The sequence below is a fragment of the Manis javanica genome, chromosome 17 (assembly GCF_040802235.1).
Source record: "Manis javanica isolate MJ-LG chromosome 17, MJ_LKY, whole genome shotgun sequence".
In the NCBI taxonomy this organism is placed as follows: domain Eukaryota; kingdom Metazoa; phylum Chordata; class Mammalia; order Pholidota; family Manidae; genus Manis; species Manis javanica.
In genome coordinates this window covers 42,850,817-42,864,456 of record NC_133172.1, presented here as the reverse complement: position 1 = coordinate 42,864,456, position 13,640 = coordinate 42,850,817, and the positions used below count along the sequence as shown (strand labels likewise).

Genomic DNA, 13,640 nt, shown 5'->3' with positions numbered 1-13,640 from the left:
CACATTCATCAAGATAAAGTGGCATTTCAATATTTGCTCATGTTAATCAATTTAATACAATAAATGAAAGGGATACATTTTGAGATTCAGTAAATATTGGATGCAATCTTATGCTTTAACTTTTTAAAATATTCAAAAATAAAATAGGAGATCTAGATGCACTTGGATTCTTTGTTGTTTTTTTGTCTTTTTTATAATCTTTTCATTTATTGAAGCACTAAATACAATTTAAATTGGTGAAGAAAGCAATAGTGTCTGTTCTGAATAAAAGTGATCCCAAGAGGACTCAATGTCTTTTGAGTTTCTAGTTTCTTTTTACCAGATAATTTTTTTTAAAGAAAAATGTATTTGAAATTTTAAGGTTCAATAACTGGAGCTATATTGACATTTACGTAACTGAGGTAAATTAAAAATATATTCACATAAATACTATTTTACAGCTAATTCTATGAATTTTTCTTTTAAAAAATGGAAACTAAAAATATATATTCCTGATTTATCTTAGTTTTTTAACAGTAGTCAACATAGCATAAGGAAGATGGACCATGTGTCAGAGCATCCCTGTCTCCCTCTTAAGAGTAAGCTGAGAATTTTAAAGCCAGGGGTTCTGTTTTCTCTACCAACTATTTCAGGCAGTACCTGCCAAAATGTTTCAGGGAGAGTAGGTGTTTAACAAATTTTTGTTGCCATGACCTGAGATGGATCTGGAATTCTTCTACCAAGTTTTTATTTTTCAAAGGTGTCCTATTTCTGGAAAACATGCTCCCGAAATTCTGGTCTCAGTGTTTTTCTTTATAAAATGGGAATAATTTTCCTGGACCAGAGGATTGTACAAATCAAAGAGAAAAGTCCTTAGACAAACATATAATGTTAATATGCATCAGATCATTAGACTTATTTTTTTATTAATATAGCAGGCAGATTTTAGTTGAATTCTGAGTCTTGATTGACCCATGTGATTCCATCAAATGTGAACATTGGAGAGGTTATTATGTGACTTATCACACTTCACTTACCTCACTTTTCATATGCAATATTCTCTCTCATTGACTTTTGGGAAAATTAAGGGAATTACCATATGAGAAGCAATTCTCATAGTTCTTGGCACACACGACAGCGACCCACAAAAGGTGGCTAACAATAAAAACTTTAAATAAATGTACCAATAAGCTGAAAAGAATACATGGATTTTTGCATTTTCTCCTTTATATTTTTTATCATCCTAAAATTCATGTCTGTTTATACTAAACAGGTCAGAGTATTATCTAAAATGGTTCTAACTAATTTGTGTGAATCTCATTATATTTTATTTTGAGTGCTATGTACACAATGGCATAGACCTTTTGTACTGTTGTTGGTCGTGGAAATTGATGAAGTCATAATTAATGTAAAAGGACTGCCTGGCTCTTCCAACAAGGGGTAGTTAAAAAATAACTTTGTGAGTTTTCCCATCACTAACCAATGTCACTTTTCATTTTAGCTGCACACAGACCTGGACCCTGGAAGCAAAAAAATCAAGTATATCTTATCAGGAGATGGAGCTGGGACAATCTTTCAAATAAATGATATAACAGGGGATATCCATGCTATAAAAAGACTTGACCGAGAGGAGAAGGCTGAGTACACCCTCACAGCTCAGGCGGTGGACTGGGAGACAAACAAGCCTCTTGAACCTCCATCTGAGTTTATTATTAAAGTTCAAGACATCAATGACAATGCACCAGAGTTTCTTAATGGACCCTATCATGCTACCGTGCCAGAGATGTCCATTTTGGGTATGTATGCTTCTAATTTCATAGAACTATCAAGAGTTCATTTTTAAAATAGCTCCTGGCAGGAAGGCTGGTGTGTTGCAGAATAAGAGACATTTATGACCGTCTTATCTCTAATTTGCATTTGCAAATCCCCTTTTTTGGTCTAAGTTCCACAGCTCAATAGCTTTAGTCCCTTAGTAATAGGAACTGACGAAGCAGTTTTATTAAAATATCTCTCTTTACACAACAGTACTTCAATAGAGGCTGAATTTGTATTCCTCACACCGACTTGTAGTTTGAGTATTGTTACCGAGGCGGATTTATCAAGATTTGTTCCAACATGCCAGTCTAATCCTATTGATATTTGCTTGATGTCTAATTATTTGTTTGTGTGTATTCACATGCAGATGTAGCACACACACAGAAACAGAAAACCGGCTAGGTCCGTAGTCAGCCAGATATTGAACTGAGCTAGTGGGTTGAGTCAAGGGTGGATTAGGAAATCATTTACCAGAGATTTCTGTGTTGTGGCCATCTTACCTTAACAGTACCTTTCTTAGGAGCACCGCCATCACCCATGACCCACTTCCATTTTTTCTGAGCCATTGAAGTATCCATTACATTTTACAGAACAGTATAAATTTCAAAACATGACTCTTCTCTGTTTTTTTCCTTTTTGGATTTGCTTGCCTGTCCCCCAACCTTGGCCTTAATCCAGGACACCCCTGATACCAAACTACATACTCTAGGAGGAGGGGATTTAGAGTTTATCCTTATCTGACAAAAATAGCAGGCAGGATCCCAAATTCAGAGTATGCGATGACAGAAGACATTCTCATGTACATAGTACATGTCCCAGTTTGCTTCAGACTGCATTTAAGACAACCTACAAGGAAACAGCTATGCAGTAAAATCACATACATGAGAAGCAGGTGAAATGGTAACACACATTAAAAAACACAAGTAGAGAGATCATTTGAAGGCCAGAATTAGGTAAGCAGTTTAGCTTTATTTGATCTCTTCTTTCTTTACCTACAATATAACACTGATAGACATACCAGTCAGATTAGATTTCATATCTTACCCATATATTTCTCCTGCCAGGACTCCACTTTGCCTATCTCTTGTGTAAGAATTCCACTTTTATTATTTTTTCCTTCTTTTTATTTTATTTTATTTTATTTTGGTATCATTAATATACACTTAAATGAGCAACATTGTGGTTACTGGATTCCGCCCATTATCAAGTCCCCACCACATTCTCCATTACAGTCACTGTCCATCAGCGTAGTAAGATGCTATAGAGTCACTATGTCTTCTCTGTGCTATCCTGCCTTCCCCATGCCCCCCACACACACACTATGTGCACTAATCGTAATGCCCCTTATTCCCCTTTCCCTTCCCTTCCCACCCACACTCCCCAGTCCCTTTCCCTTTGGTAACTGTTAGTCCCTTCTTGGGTTTGGTGAGTCTGCTGCTGTTTTGTTCCTTCAGTTTTTTCTTTGTTCTTATATTCCACAGATGAATTGCTCTTCTATGGCTAGATGAAATGGGACTTTTTCTAGGGAAACTTCTATGCCTTTTTAGCAAGAAGTTCTCTATCATCTTCACCATTAAAATGCTACCCGCCAGTGAGTGATAACACCTCCATGTTTGTCCTGTAAGATTCTGACATGCAAAGAAAAACTAAGAAACACTATGTATTTGTTTTCTTCTTGTTTGATCAACTCATGTAGAGCAGAGAACTTGCCCAATTCATCTCATCATCCCGAATAGAGTAAGATGATTTAAAGAACTATTGGCACCTACAATACACACAGAACACTTTATCTTAATTTCTAATAAATGATGAACAGAGAAACTGCTATTTTTTGCCTCATTGTTATGATTTCCCCATCTTAGTAGACAAGTCGTCTGTATCTATTTACTGTAATGTGTCAAAGGCTTCCATTTTTATTTATATGAGTCATGTGCCTGAAAAATATGTTGAGGAAGAGAACCCACAAAACTTCTGTAGACTTGAAGGTCAATTGCAGCTAAGAACAGGATTTGGACGATATTATTAGCTACATAATACAATGTGTCTATGTTCCAGTTAACATACATGCATTTATTCCCTATCTGAAAGATTTTTCTTGATAACATAGTAGAGAATAAAAGAAATAATCTACACTAACATAGGCACAGTGATTATTACTTTAATGTTAAACTGGTGACATCTCTTCCAAAAACCACATGGACTGTGGAACAGTTGAAGTATGGGTTTTTAAAGTTAGATGGACTTTTGAATCCCAGTTCCATCTCTTAGTATCTGGTTGACTTTGAAGTTCAGGGAGGTTCAATTGTTGCTGGTTTTCCTTAACTACAATGCAAAGATAATAATTCCCATCTTGCTTTCATTGTGTGAAAATCACATGAAAAAATACAAGGCAAAGTTATGCTATAAAGTAAGTGTTCCATAACTGATTGTTTTGGTGGTTTTAAAATTATTTTTATTAATCTATTTTTCACCTTACCTTTGGACCTTCCCTCCCATATTGACTTTATGTATTGGGTGTCTGGTTTCTGCTTGACTCCAGCCTCTTTGGTTAAGGGAAACAGAGACAGAGGCACTGTTTTATTGTCAAGAGTGAATTATTCCCTTCATTTCTCATGAAGGTCAATATGAGAATGAAGGTCAGCTACTATCACCTTTCTCTCCCCATTATCACTGTTCTCTCTCAGTCTGTTTCTTCCCTGCCCCCCTTCCTTCTTTAATTTTTCTTTCTTTGCTACTGCAGAAATGCAGCCTCTGCACCTGTACATCCTGAGGAATGCCAGCAAGGGCTGGGGGATTTCATTGTGCAGAAAGTGAAAAATATAATTCTAATTGAGATTTTACCAATATTAAATTGAAATGACTGCAATGTTCAAGAACTGTCTGCCAGTTGACAAGCTGTCAAGACAAAATACACATATATATTTGCCCAAATGGCAGCCAAATTATTTTAGAAATATCTTATTTGGAAGCTGCAGATACAGCTCTTTTATATTCTACTGTGAATTTCAGAACTTGATGAGAATTCACTTTTATAGCAATACTACATAAAGAATGGCTTACAAGCTCGTCTTATTTTAACTGTGAATTCCAATATAGCATTGTTGAAGCTGATCTTTCAATGCAAATTCGCTTACATTTATCGAGTTCCAAATACTTTAAGCAGATATTTTTAATGCAATTGTATATTGGAGTTACAGGTGTTTAACCCTGATTGAATGTGTCTACACCTCTGTTCAAGTAAAGGAAATTTACTTGAGTTAAATAGAATTTGACATTATTTGGCTGCAAACTTGCCTTCTATTTGTGTCAGTGACAAAAACCCATAGAAGCCTCACTTTCTCTATCTGTGTATCTAGTGCGCATGATAATCCATACTTTAAAAAGTACATTTGGAAAAACTCAATGGTTATATTTAAAGTACTTGGCACAGCATAGAGGTGCTCACCAATGTATCTTAGTTTCTTTACAACCATCCATTTGTGAGTTGCTTCTACCAGTAAGATTCAGTGAAATGGCTGTATGATGTGAATGCCTTAGCCAATGAAAAATTGCTCACAGACCTTATCTTTATCTTTCACAAATGTTCCTATTGGAAGGAGCCCTATTATATTCAAAAGGGCATATTAGTGAAGAGCTAAGAAGTGAGAAAGCCAAGTAGTTGCCTAAGCTTGTAGGGATTATCAACACTATACAGTGCACAGTTGTATAGCAGATGGAGGTTTTCTTAGTTTTCCCTTGCATTCAGAGACCGCCTAATGATGATCAATATGTATTGAAAAGTTGCTGTACGCCAGAAGCTGTGTTAAATGCTTCTAATATCCACAACAACCTGAAAACAATAGTGCTGATATTAACTTGCCTACTTCTCATTATTTTTCATCAGAAAAATGGGAGGAATAATAGCTAATCCAAATCTCAATATTAAGTGGATGAGGTGGGTCTAAAATCCAGACATCTGGCTCTAAATTCCCTTGGGTTTACCCCATATGCTGTACTAATCTTTGATAATATCTCTAGAGAATTTTGTTTATAAGAGTGCTAAGATTCTGCTGCATATTTATAATCATTAATATTTTTCCAAATCGGAAGAGGCCTTGAGGTCAGCATCCTTTGTAAATAAAACTGAAGAACTAAGACAGGAGTTGTTAAAGGAAAAGTTTAGGTGCAGCATTACACAATTTTAAATATAGGAATATAAACACTTTAAAAATGTAAGGATAATTTATCACATAGAAATTCCAATAACAATAAAATTAATTAAGAGCCATGTAGTGAGTAACTGAGGCTGAAGTGCTGTTAATTTAGTAAAGAGATAAAGTCTAAAGAGAGTAACTAGGATTGACTCTGGATTTGGTGACGGTGAATGCAAAAGGAGGATGCACTTTCCAACGAAATAAATATCAATCGAAATATCAGAAAAGGGTCAAGAGATGACTTAGTAAAATATATTTTTAAAAGGTACATGTCACTGCTTTCCAGAAGCTTATAACTGGAGAGGTTATGGAAGCTAGGACACAATGTGCAAGTGAACTTACTCTCCTTGAACAATAACTCAGTCAAAAAGGACTATGTTAAAATTTGAAAATAACTTAGTCTTTTTCTTTCTGTGTATTATTCTCATTCTATCTTTTCTTGCCATTAATATTAAGCCTTTTCTTTGTAAATATGTCCTTTTATGATTAACATCCTCAAATCCTAGCTTCGAGTTAGGCCCATCTGAAATTTTCTGATTCTTTTTTGTTCTTCGTTCTCTCTAAATCTGGCATAAATTTAAACTTAGAGAAGAGTTGCAAATGAAGTCCAAGTTCTGTTGTTTTCTGAACCATTTGAGAGTGAGTTGCTGACATGACAACCCATGATCAACCTTCAGGAAATCCTTCCCACATGAATGTGTTTCTATACATGCATGGTGCTACCATCAAAATCGGGGAATTAAAATTGATACACCAGCACTAATGACCTCAGCCAAATGTCTTCAATTGCTGCGATAATGTTCTTTTATAGATTAAAAAGATCAAATCTAGGACTGTACATGCATTACTGTTATGACTCTTTGGAGTTCTTCAGTCTGAAATGTTCTTCAGTCTCCTGCGATTTCATTACTTTTATTTACACTGGAAGATTAGAGAGCAATTGTTTTATAGAATTGCTTAGTTTGGATTTGCCTGATATTTCCTCGCAATTAGATTTAGGACATGCATTTTTTTGGCAGTACTATTACAGATAATACTTCATTGCTTTGTATCAGGTGGTACATGATTTTTATTTATTCCATGATTGATGACAATAACTTTTGATCACATCATCACATGTGATGGTGTTTGCCATGTGTCTCCATTATAAAGTTACTCTTTTTTCTCTTTGTATTTAATCAGTGCTTTGTGGGTAGACACTTTGAGCTGAAGTAAACATCTTGTTCCTCATTAAATTACCACTCCCCAATTTTACATCCATTGAAGTTTCCTAGCTGAATTAATTATGACCATGACACCCGTCAAATGGTGATTTTATTAGTTCCATCATTTCGTCTACATCTGTTACTTGACATTCTCTTAAGAGGAAAAACTTTCTCTTTTTCCCATTTATTTGCTTGTATATTCATTTACATTATTTTGGATTTTACATCAGTTGGACCTCTCTTTTATTTAATGAATTATTATACATTGTTATCCCTATTTGCCTAGGTGCCATATAATAATTATTAATAACATTCATTATTAGACTTAGCCATGACATGCCCTTGGAGTTGACTCTGTTTCCTGTTGATATGCCTCAGCTAACAAAGTGTTCTAGGTTTCTTTTGTACTTTGCCTGACCCAGTGCTAGAATTTGTCATGTATACAAAGTGACTTGGTTCCAGCTAAAGGAGAATGATACTCAGATAACAAATTCTGGCCATTAGTTGCTCTTCCAAATTTTCCAGTGGACGGGACAGAGCTAAGTAATGTATGGGAGCATGTGTACATACATACACACGTTATCTCTTAGTATTGAGCTGAATAGTGTTCCACCCAAATTTCGTCCACCCAGAACTTTAGAATGTACTTTTATTTGAAAATAGGTTCTCTGCATATGTAAATTAGTTAAGCTGAGGTCGTGAGTTGAATGGAGGCCATGACATGCCCTTGGAGTTGATTCTGTTTCCTGTTCATATGCCTCAGCCTTTGGGAGCATTACCACAAGTCTAGGGATGCCAGGAGATATCAGCAGCTGGAAGGGACAAGGAAGTATTCTTCAGAAAAAATATGGACATGTCAACACTTTGATTTTAGGCTCCAAAATTGTGAAAGAATAAATTTCTGTTGTTTTTAGCAACCCAATTTGTGATCATTTGTTGTGACAGCCTTGGGAAACCAATACACAATCTATTGAAAATGACTAGTTCACCTCTGTGCCTCCAGAGGATTCATGCAAATTTTTTCCCCTTTCTCCAAAATTGAAACACCTGGGTTTCTCTATCCTCAGTGTATTTGTTATTTGCATCACCCCTCTCCTTCCATGATAAATGATTTCATGATGTCCTTCTGCCCATCTTCTGGGTCCCCTGCACAAATGTTTCTCTGCTATTCCCTTCTGTCTCCACCTTCCTGCCTTAACATGGATTCCTACCTGCGCAAATGGCTTTTGGACTAAACTGTTCAGGTGGTAGGCAGGCCTTCAGGAGTGGAGGCAGGAAACTATATATAATACTCTTTACTTTTTTTTCCCTATGTATCTTGATCATTTCTTAGTATATAATAACTTACAGCAGCATTTTCCAATCTATATTCAAAATAGGTTTACTGGAAAAAAAATCAGAGTTAATTGATAAACACTGAATTAAAGGAAGTGAAATGCTTTTCGTATTTCAGTCTTTAAAGTATTCAGATATTTTAATTTGATAAATTCATGTGTGCCCTTTTGGAGATTCAGATAACTTATATGATCCCAGAAACTATTTTTTTAGAAATATCTTTCTGCACAACATACCTTTGTACTACAAAGCTTTACAAACACACGTCTGATGAAAAGAGATTTTGATTCTATGCAAGGCCATGTGTTAATTTAGCTTGCAGCTAAATGGTGAAATTTGCAATTTCTAAGAGTGAATTGAAAATTATGATGACTATAGCTTACATGGATTATTTTGTTATTCCTGTCGCTGCCCAGCACCTATTTTAGTTCTATATAAAGAAAATTCCCAAAGTAATAATTAAAGGGATTCATTTTCATATTCTTTTTTTATTATTAAAGAAATTATTTATGTCACAAAAGCTTAAGAGATCAAACACTATTCATACTAACAAATTGTCTTAAACCTAACTTCTTTCTTATAATTTAGAGGTTGTTGCTTTCTTTCTTTCTCTTTTGGTTAGATGTTAAAAAGATTCATTAGCATTTCTCTATTTTAAAGGGGAGAGGCAACGTGTGAAAGGGGAAACACATATCCTGATGGATTTTATTATATTTTTTGTCTTGTTTGATTCAGAGTGATGAACAAAATTGAAATTCTTTAGGAAAACATGGGTGGGAAATCATGAGTATTGAAATAAATACTCTCAAAAGAAATCCAGCTGTTCTACCTGATATGAATGCCTGTAACAGCTGTGGTTCCAAAACTCCAAGACGGGGTGAGGATTGTGTATTTTCTATTTTGCATAAAAAGCTAAACCTCCATTAGGGATCCATAGACAGTAAAATAGCTGAATCTTGTATTTTATGAAGAAAGTGAAATGTGGTTTCTATTATGTGGATTTTGGTGGTTCCCAAAAGTCTCCCTAAATGATCTATGGCTTAAGAAATTACTGAAGTATTCAGGTGGGAAAGTCACTGACAGTTAACTGTGAGAGGTGTCTAAGATGTGTATCTCCCAGGAGGCATTACATTATTTCTACACTGGCTAAGAACAAGTTTGATGTGTAATGATGGTAATATAAAGAAGGTTTATTTGAATGCTTTCTATGATGAAGAAACTCCTTCCATTGAATTTTGCTTTAAAGCTTACTCTTCTGTACTTCCTAAATTTAAAAAAAAGTATAGAAATCCAGCTTTTAGTTATTTTGATATAAGTTAAAATTCCAGAACTACTCTTTATAGGACTAGATTAGCAGCCTCAGACCCACCTCTGTTCAGGGTTCCATTCCCAGTGTGAACTAAGTGTTTTCCATGGTTTCTTCTTCTGGAATTGGTCTATGGACTTAGGAGTTTGAAGAAGCAGAAATCTTTGAATCTTTCTGGAAGATGAATTCTCAATCAGAGCAGTAAAAATTCTTCAGAATGGTATAAATAATAAGAAAATGTGATGAAATATCTAATGTGATTTTATAAGCTATAATACCAATATTACTTTTGTTTTATATAATAGAATAAGTTTGTTTTTACATAGCCTGAAATTTGAACCTTCTGACAACAAATTTAACAATCTCTGCCCCTGATCACACAACTACAAATGAACAGAGTCAACGTCTTGTGAAATAGGACCTGTTGCCTTGATTTACTTTGAAAACCTGTATCTCCCACATGCAGGTATCTCACAATTTGAATTGGTGTCTCAGAGGATTAACTCAGTATTAATGATATTCAAGTAAAGAGGCAGCATTGATCATGTATCTCAACCCATTATTTTAAACCAGCTCAAACCATCCATGTACCAATTAAACAATGGTTTCCAGCCCAAATCATAGCCCTAGCTAATCTCAAGTTTTGCTTCTTTCCCTTTGAAACTTTTCCTCCATTATATTCCTGTGCTTGCTTGTGGGGATTAAACTCAGTGCAATGGAGTAACAATTTGATCATCAAATTAAACTCAGTTTGATTACTCTCATGTTATTTTTTATGTCCTTCAGAAATATGTCTTCTATTCACACACATTTTGAGTTTTCCTATTTCTGGTTAAACTGGTTGACATCTCTGAAAATTATATGCTACTTCCCTGTTCTCAGAGAAGTACCAACCTTCACCCATGCCACCCTGAGACCTTCTGAGAAAAATGAGACCTTTACTGCTTTTGATTCCAGTAACCTTCTGGTATTTGAAACACTGAAAGGTATTCTCCTACCAGCAAATCTGTACTTATCATAAAGAAAACCAAAACACTCTAGAAAAAATTTCATATTATAAGGATGGAAGGTTGGGGAATCAAGGTGGGCTTCTGCCCAGACAATCCCAAGACCCTATTGTCTTCCTTGTCTCTTTGCCCTCATACGAGAATTAATATTTTAGGATTCGATATATTTATTGATTCTAGAGACAAAAGGGCAAATCTTCCTGAAGTTACTCAAGCTGTGTTTGTATCTAGAGCTCTGTGAATTGGCATCAACACCTACAGTGTCATGAATTTTTTTCTTACATAGACATTCCAAGAAATGATGAATTAAAAGGAGCTAAAGAGAAAGTGCTCATAGAGTTCAGCGTTTACCCACAATTGCCTGTCAGAGAAATGAATAAACTGCATGTCAGGGCAGCTCCAAAACACGCATCTGTGAAATTCTGAAGGGTTGGCCGAAAATGAATGAGGGACACCTTTGTCAATATATATTTGGTGTATGGCATGCTCTTTTCAAAACCTTGCCTCTCACAGCTGGTAGGAATTCCTAGAGTCTCTATGCATGGATTAATATTATTTCTTTAACTTTGATATTTGTGCATCATGGGCTTAGCATTTGTACTTCCTGGACTCACTGGACTTTGAAAATTGCCATTGGATTTTTAGACCCAAATGCTTTTAGTGTTCAGTTGATTAGCAATCACAGTTTTTATAAGATATGTGCCATTCTTTCCCCTATTCTCCTTACCAATAACTTCCTATAGAGAAAAACGTGATGAAATTGATATGGTGAGATAGCTACATGCATAGATAAGTACACAGATCAAAAAAATGAGAAGTGGTAGAGAAGATATGCAAGCTGTTAAAAGAACTAAAGTATAAAGATATAAATGTAGACCTATGGAGAAAGGATATACAGGCTTGTGTAACTGTGTGTATATGTGTGAGTACTTGATACATATTAGATATCTTTAAGGATAAAAAGAATAGTTACATTATAAGGTTGCAGATGAGAATATATGGATTGTCTTAGATACTTCTTCCATTTTAAGGGAACAAAGTTCATCTCTTGTTTCTATACTTGAAGAATTTAGTTAGTATAACCATATTTGTGCCACTGTTGAAGTGATTTTGTTTATTCTCTTTTTGTCAGGGAGCATGACTTCCAAGATTCAAAATGAATCCTCCTATTTCTGTTCTTTGACAATCCATTTGTGGACATTGTTTACCAGCCACTACCAATATTACTCTGCCTATTCCTGCTTTTTGAAAGTTTGCATGAGAAAAGGAATGAATATAAGAAAGAGTATCTTGTAGTCAGCAATCATCTGTGGAGAACCTACCTTTTCAAGGCTTCAGTGAGCACCCACTGAGTGTCTATCTAGCTTGCACTGTGTTTATTCTTTAGTATCTGTCCATCTCTCCCTGGCAGTATAGATGACCAGCCGTCAGTGTACATAGGGTTGCTTCTGCTCGGGAACACAGGTAGGCATTTGACCAACTGTCATTCAGTTACACAGGTATTTGCCACAAGGATGGAGAGGATGGTGAAGTAGTATCTTTCCAAAATAGCTGAACATAGAAATATGTGAACTTGGGAGCCACCAGGTAAACACCATCTTTTCATGGTATATATTAGAGAAACAGAAAAGGTATGCTTCACAGAAAGGGGACAAGATGAAACAGGCAACAAAGTTAAGAAATAATGAGAAAATATGAGACTTCTTATTGGATTTCTTCATCTCTGGTTCTGGAAACTTATTGAGCCTTAAGACCATTCCTATCTTTAATTTTCATGGTATTTCTGTCTACTCTTACATCACAATTCAAAAAGGGGACAGCCATACTATGTTTCTTAAAGTAGAAGATTTCCTAAGAAATACAAAGACAAAACAAAATTGTCTGTTCAATGCTGTAGGTGCCAGTGAAAAGGAGTTTATCGAAGGAGTTAGATCTCTAAAAGAGGGTATACAGAAGCATCTTTCTTCTTAGATTTGTAAACAGTGTACACCAATAATAAATATTTATACTTACTCAAATTATATACAGTTTTTTCATGATATGGATCTAAAGAATAGATGATCACTTTTGTGTCTTCCTTCTGAAAGATCTTGGCTCTTCAGGGCAAGGCATGGTATCAATATCAGTAACTTGCATATCTTCATAATATAGTAAAGGAAGTTTTGTCTGTATCTGCCGTCAGCTGCTGCCCATATATAAAAAGAATGAACTGAAATGTTATATTCTTGGAAAAGTTAGGACCAGAGTTGGGGAATGAGATACCTCTTCTAACCAGGACTATGAAAGGGGCATGCATCTCCTTGAACTGGAAGAGAAAGAGAATGAGAGAAAGGAATGTTCTCAGCTCGGTATGAAAAAAAGACTCTTTTGCCGAGTGTAATGTCTCTCTTCCATCCGTTTATATTCGGATCCTATTAATGGATGTAAGATAACCTACAGTCTTCTGTGCTTTATTCTTTTTAAAATTACTATTAAAGAAAACCCAGATGATCAAGACTGAAAACAAAGGGCAAAATTCATTCCTGAGCAAGTCTTTATTGTCCTTTTCCTCACCTTGACAGAATCATCTGAATAATGATAATCACCCCAGGATTTTTTTTTCTATTGCTATTCCTGTGTAATTATTAGGGCTGCTGGTACCACTAGGTGATGATGCAGTAGTATCAAACAATCCCCACACATTTATATATATGTAACAAGTTATAAAGTCAAAATTAAGTGAAAGGAGAAGTACAAGGCTCCGTCTTAAGAGCTGCTCTTAGAGTGACTCACAGCTCCCACAAACACTATGTACATGCCA

The 13,640-nt window shown here is 35.4% G+C and overlaps 1 protein-coding gene across 4 annotated transcripts in view; it reads left to right on the top strand.

Annotated features, from left to right (window-relative positions):
* The window catches only part of CDH8 (cadherin 8), a 347,671-nt gene that overhangs the window by 104,839 nt on the left and 229,192 nt on the right, over nucleotides 1-13,640 (top strand). For all 4 annotated transcript variants that reach the window (XM_073225673.1, XM_073225674.1, XM_073225671.1 and 1 more), the window contains one exon: nucleotides 1,481-1,775. In XM_073225673.1, coding sequence (XP_073081774.1) covers nucleotides 1,481-1,775 — 295 coding nt within the window. The remainder of the gene's footprint in view (nucleotides 1-1,480; nucleotides 1,776-13,640) is intronic.